The sequence below is a fragment of the Parus major genome, chromosome Z (genome assembly GCF_001522545.3).
Source record: "Parus major isolate Abel chromosome Z, Parus_major1.1, whole genome shotgun sequence".
NCBI classification, from domain to species: domain Eukaryota; kingdom Metazoa; phylum Chordata; class Aves; order Passeriformes; family Paridae; genus Parus; species Parus major.
In genome coordinates this window covers 8,963,697-8,969,566 of record NC_031799.1, presented here as the reverse complement: position 1 = coordinate 8,969,566, position 5,870 = coordinate 8,963,697, and the positions used below count along the sequence as shown (strand labels likewise).

Genomic DNA, 5,870 nt, shown 5'->3' with positions numbered 1-5,870 from the left:
TTGTGCCTGAGGGGCTGCATGTTCTGAGTGTGCCATGCTGTGCCATGCAGATCCACACCCCACTGCAGTGTCCATGATCAAGGAGGGGGCCAGCTCTGGCTGTGCTGCCCCTGGGGGGTCCTGTGGGTCTCCTACCCCTGCTGTAGGGGGAGGTACCCAGTACCTCCACTCTGCTGCCTTGCCTAGAGACAGGGGGTTGCTTTCCCAGCTGATGCCCCTGGGCTGGTCCCAGCTGCCAGAGGGAAGGGGCTGTGCCATGGGACACACATCCTGCTGTGCTGAGGGAGGCTGAAAGTGGAACTGTGCCTTGGCACTGACCGAGCCACCCACACAAGCCCCAGGGTCACGTGCAGGGTGTGTGGAGAAATGAGCCAGGCTCTTATATAACCCTTTTAGCCCTGAACTCAGCTGGGAACTTCTTGGGCTCCTGCTTGGCAGCCACCAACAAGGTGATCCCAATGTCACCCCTGCAAGGAGCCCAGCAGCCAAGAGCTACCCCACCTTTGGCTTCTCCGTGCAGTGGCAGTTTCCAGGTACAGCAGTGCCAGCAATCCCCTGCCCATGCTGGGAGGGGAGAGTCCCCCAGCTGTCACCCTTAATTCCTCATGGCACCCAGAGGAACCCTGGCTGTGGGCACAGAATTGGCCCAAGAATCTGCTCCTGCTTTGGGACATGGAGGAGATGAGGGACATGGGATTGTGGGGGTGTCTGTCTCCAAGAGCATCACAGGCAGAATGGGAGCTTGAGACAATGTTTATTAAAAAAGCCCTCCCACTGAATCACTAGGTTCACAAAGGATTCTTCAACTCTAGAATCCTGCTCAGTGAAGAGTTTGGGCATAGCTGAATCCAGCTTAGCCCTAGATTTTGTCAGTGGATTATGTCTGTACAGATGTAATAGAAACTTTGGGTAAGATAGTACCACCACAGGATTGAGGATGGCAAATCAGATACATTTATATAAAACAGATAATGTATCATGATAATTAGACAAAAATATCTTAATGATTTACTACAGATTAGAAGCTATAATGATTTCTATAGTATAATTCACTATTTTGAAGCACTATTCATTATATTAAAGCTAGCAAAACAAATTACACACTAGTGCCTGAAATTACTCACCCATACCAGTAATTCTGGGCAAAACTCTCTGCTTCAGCCTCAAGAAGGGGGTATCCCCATGCAAAGGAAGGAATCTCCACACACTCTCTGGGAAGGAGGGTGTAAGAAGACCCTGCCTTTAGAAATTGGGAGCAGGCTTTTACAGTATAATGTGATTGTCAGTTGTGTCAGCTAAGCAGCTTTAGATATACTATCAATAGCAGCACTTGCTGGTTTCCTTTATTTGGTTTTTTACCTCTTCTATCACATCTTCGCATCTCTATTCAGGATGTTTAACTTTGGGGACTGACAAATCAGACACAATTCAGCTTTATTCAACACCAAAAGCAACAAGACACCCCTTTCTCCATTCACCACTGGTAGCTTTGCAAATAGGGAATTGTTCAAGTCCATTCACCCCCACTGTGGGCAGAACATCCTCATACAGAAAGGTGCCTGGGCTGTCCCTCTCTCTGTCCAAGGGGTATAGTATCCATCTGTCCAGGAGTTCTGTGTGTCTGCGGGCATAACAGGAAAGGCAGTGGAGCTCCCTCCTTTCCTTCCTTCCTTCCTTCCCACACCAGGATGGTACAGCCTTCAGATGCTGCAGTGGCAGAGAAAGAAGGAAAAGGAAGGAAGGTGCCCAGCCCTGGGCAGAAGGGGTTTCGATTTAGCTGAGGGCCCGCAGGGCTGTGGTGCAGGAGCTCCCCACAGAGGCCTTAGGAGGAGCGCTCTCCCCTCCGCCACCGGCAGGAAGGGCAGAGCCAGGAACCAAGCAAGAAGCAGGTCTTACCTGCTGGCACTTCTGGAGAAGTGGGTGAAGAGTCAGATCCTGCTCCCTTTAGCAATACTTCACAAGAGCCAGCCACCCCTGGGACTTGTCCCCTCCCTGCCTCTCTAGCCCACCAGCCCAATCCAAGAAGAAACATGGGAGCAGAAAGGATTTCCTCTTTTGGCTTGGCTTGGTGGAAAGAAGACACCGAAGAAGAAGAAGAGTAGACAGCTGGATAGCTTTATTAAGAACTGAAGTGATTTATCCCCTTAAATGTGCTCCACTGCCTGCCCCCGGCGCCAGCAGGGAGGGGGCCATGGTACCAGACCAGGACCTGCTTCTTGGGCTCAGATTGTCACTGTCCAGGGAGCCGGGTCTCCCCTGGGGATTGTATCTGCCACAGGCCCCCCTGGGGCAGAGCCAGTCAGTATGTGCAGTGTCACCCCAGGACAACTACAGCACCCACGTGCCTGAGTGCACCACTCCAATATCCTCACACACACATTCACCCACAGCCTTTTTTTCCTGCAGGACAGGTCCCCACCTTACCCAGCCCAATGACTGCAGGAGAGAGGTCTCCTGTGCCCCTGGACAAGGCACCAGCTGCAGTTTGGGCTGGCTGGGGAACCTGCAGGCTATCAGAGCCCTGAGCGATGGGGAAGGGGAGGCACAGGCTCCAGCAGCAACTCCTCAACCCACCACGCTCTGAGGAGACATCCCCCACACCTCTGGTCCCCCTTTGTGCTCAGCATCAGTGGCTGAAGCCCCCTGAGGTCAAGGGCATGTAGTGGAGGTAGGGAAGGAAAACAGCAATGTGAGTACTAGCACAGAGCGGGAGGGGAGGGTCCCTGCCTGCCATCTGCAGCCCCCCCCAGCCCGTGGTGCACCCAGTGCCCTGCCCAGTGCCGAGGCTCAGGGGTGCGTGGGGCCCTGGCGGAGCTGTGCGGGTGCCGGTGCCTGGCCAGCCCGGTGCTCCAGGGCTAGCTGCATGCTCCAGATGCTGAGAGGCCGCATGTAGGCCAGTGAGCGGTACACCTTCTTCTCCCGATAGGCCTCGGGTGTCTGGAAAGCCATGCCCAGCCGTTCCCAAACCGTCCTGTAGCAGCCCTCCGCCGTACGGAAGCCTTCCTCCACCATGCCCTGCAGGAGAAGGGAACAGGACCATCAGCACCTCCACAGAGTGCAAGGAGCAGGTGCTGGGGAGCACGGCAGCGGCATTCCTGCTCACCTCCTGGATCATGGTGGCGGCCAGGGAGTAGACCACGCCGACCCACACCTCGCTGGACTGGACACTGGAGGTGTCAGGCACGCCGTCGGGTCTCATGCCGTTCACTGCCCCCATGGTGCCACCCGCAAAGCTCAGCACGTTCTTCTCAAAGATGGTCTTGAGCGCGCTGAGAACGTGACTCTTGGGGAAAACCTGAGCAGAGAGAGATGGGCTTGGTGCTCATGTGGACCCCTCAGGCTGGGTCTGGAGCAGGATTAAATTTTCCATGAGGAAAAGGGCAATACTGCTCGCTGGGTCAGCTGCAACAAATTCCCACCTCAGAAAAAATAACAGGACAAAGTGAAACATCTCTTTCCCAAAAGGATAAAAAAGTCCCCAAAGAACTTAACAGAGAGGTGCTGAACCACATTCCACATTCTTCAAGAGGATACTGATACCTCATCCAACTAGTTGATCTCCAAAAAACAGATTCTCACCCACAGTCACTGGCAATGCCCCTTCCCCATTGCTTGGGGGTTGGCTTTGGGGGCCTGGCCAACCATACCATCCTCATCTGCTTTATGGTTGTCACTTGCAAGAGGGACAAGAGGCAGGAAGTTCATCAGCACAGACCAGGAGGTGCCAGACAATTGTTCTCAGTCTGGTGACACCAGAGTTGGTGGAAGCAGAGGCTGGCACTTTGCAGATCCTGGCCAGGAAAGGCTGGGAAGGCCAACCAGACAGCTTTGTCAGACTCAAAGCAAAAGCAGAAAATCCCTTCTCTCTATGCTCAAGCCAAGCATTCCCTGCAGACATTTTCCCCCAGTGTGGCTCTGGAGATAAGCCCAGGGGGTGCTCTGGGAATCAGTGAAGGGCCCTTCTCTGGCAGAAGCTTTTGGGCACACTTTCTTCAGGACTGGATCTCTTACATGACATTTCCGACTTGTTCACCGCTGAACTCTGCACCCAGCAAGGCCTCGTTCATGAGGCTACAGACAGGAGTGATGGCAGCCAGGCAGTGGATCAAAATACATGGAAAAAATCCATGAAATGTCATAGGAACAGAGGAGAGGACTTCACCACAGTCCCACCTCCCAGTTGGCTCAGAGCTCACCAGAGACANGGGAGTTCCTTGCGCCATCTCTGCAGCAGGTGGAGAGTTGATGGGGATGTCCTCCTTGCAGGTGTCTGCTGATGCTCCTGCTCCCTCTCCTTTTTATTGCTGCCGGGGCTGTGGGTGGCAGCTCTGGTGAGGGCATTGTGCAATCTGGGTGTTCCTAAAATACCAGCCGTCAGAGAGGCTGTTTTATCTCACCAGAATATGTTTGTTCCAAGATTAATGTGGACAATTAGACAGATACAGGAGCTGAGTTGGGTGATGGTGTTGACTTAATTGGTTTTGGTATAATGAAGGTTGTTAAGATAAATTCAAAACAAGAACAAAAGTGATGACATCACGTTTGAGCACTCTGATGAAGAACATAATAAAGACATTGCTAGTGAAAGAATGTAGCAAAAATTTTGTTTGCTCACAATAAGAATCAAAAGGATTGTGTTACCAAAGGAACAGAAGCAAAGAATCAAATAGAATATTACATCCTACTGCACACACCATCAAGTTATTGTATTCCTACTAAATTTCTTCAGTTATTCCCTATTCCATGCTTCCAAAAGGACATTTCATAATGTCAATTTCAACATTTCCAAGTAACGAGCTTCCTCATGCCTAAACAGCACAGCCCCTAATCTCAAACCACATGAACTTTAAAACAGTAGCCATTTATTTCCACTTCCTAAGGAATCTTAGACATTATCCTTTTATTCTCCTATACTCCAAATCTCTTTGTCAGTAACATGATTATATTGAATAAATTATTATTATTATAACCTGCATTCCATGTATATTATCCCGTATCTAAGAAATGACCAATAATAAGATAATAGCCTTTCAGATACAAACTGCTTTAACATCAAAATGCATGAAGCCTATGCATAGGAAACAAAAATGGGGGAGATATGGGAAATCAGACAGCTGAGCTGGGTAATGCCACCAGCCTCTAGGAGCTGGTACAGTGAAAACTGTGAGAAAGATAACCCAAAACGAGAACGAGAGTCAAGACATCATGTTTGAGTGCTCCGATGAAAAAATGTAACAAAGGCATTGCTAGTGAAAGAAAGTAACAAAAACATTGTTTGTACACGATAATGAAAAAGACCCTGTTACTAAAGGAACAGAAGCAAAGATGTCTGAATAGAATATTTAATACAAAACATAAAGGCCTATAAATGCTGGTGATCTAGTGTAATAAACAGCTTTGCTGGCATAACATAATTGATGTCTCTCAGTCCCCACAGACAGGTGCAGATGGACAGCCCAGGTGAGATGCCCTGGTGTTCTGGTGTCACAGTACCCCTCCAGCCTCCCACAGCCATCCTAAGGGAGGGCTTCTTTGCATCTTTGTCCTTCTCCATTGGCTCTGGGCTCTGACATGGGAAGACACCAACAGGTGCAGGGATGTAGCATCTGTGAGCTTGCTCTTGCCAGATAAGGTTATTCCTCTGCCCAGAAATTCTCCCCTGGGAGCAGAAAGAAGGCCATTTGGCACCCACTGGCAGCACTGGGACAGCAGAGTGGTCTGCTGAAGAATGGTCACAGAGGAAAGGGCAGGGGGCTTCCTACCTGGCAGCCCTGAGAGCAATTAAGGATGCACTTTGGCACCAAAAAAGTTCTGTTGTGGCCAGAAAGAGATAATAACCCTTCTTGTGGTGTCCTCAGAACTCCCTCACC

The 5,870-nt window shown here is 50.5% G+C and overlaps 1 protein-coding gene across 1 annotated transcript in view; it reads right to left on the bottom strand.

The window, feature by feature from the left end:
- Positions 1-2,094: 2,094 nt before the first annotated feature.
- Positions 2,095-5,870, bottom strand: part of GBA2 (glucosylceramidase beta 2) — a 16,262-nt gene continuing 12,486 nt past the window's right edge. The window contains exons 16-17 of the mRNA XM_015615279.2: positions 3,104-3,295; positions 2,095-3,015 (exon numbers count right to left, since the gene is read on the bottom strand). Coding sequence (XP_015470765.1) covers positions 2,788-3,015; positions 3,104-3,295 — 420 coding nt within the window. The 3' untranslated portion in view covers positions 2,095-2,787. The remainder of the gene's footprint in view (positions 3,016-3,103; positions 3,296-5,870) is intronic.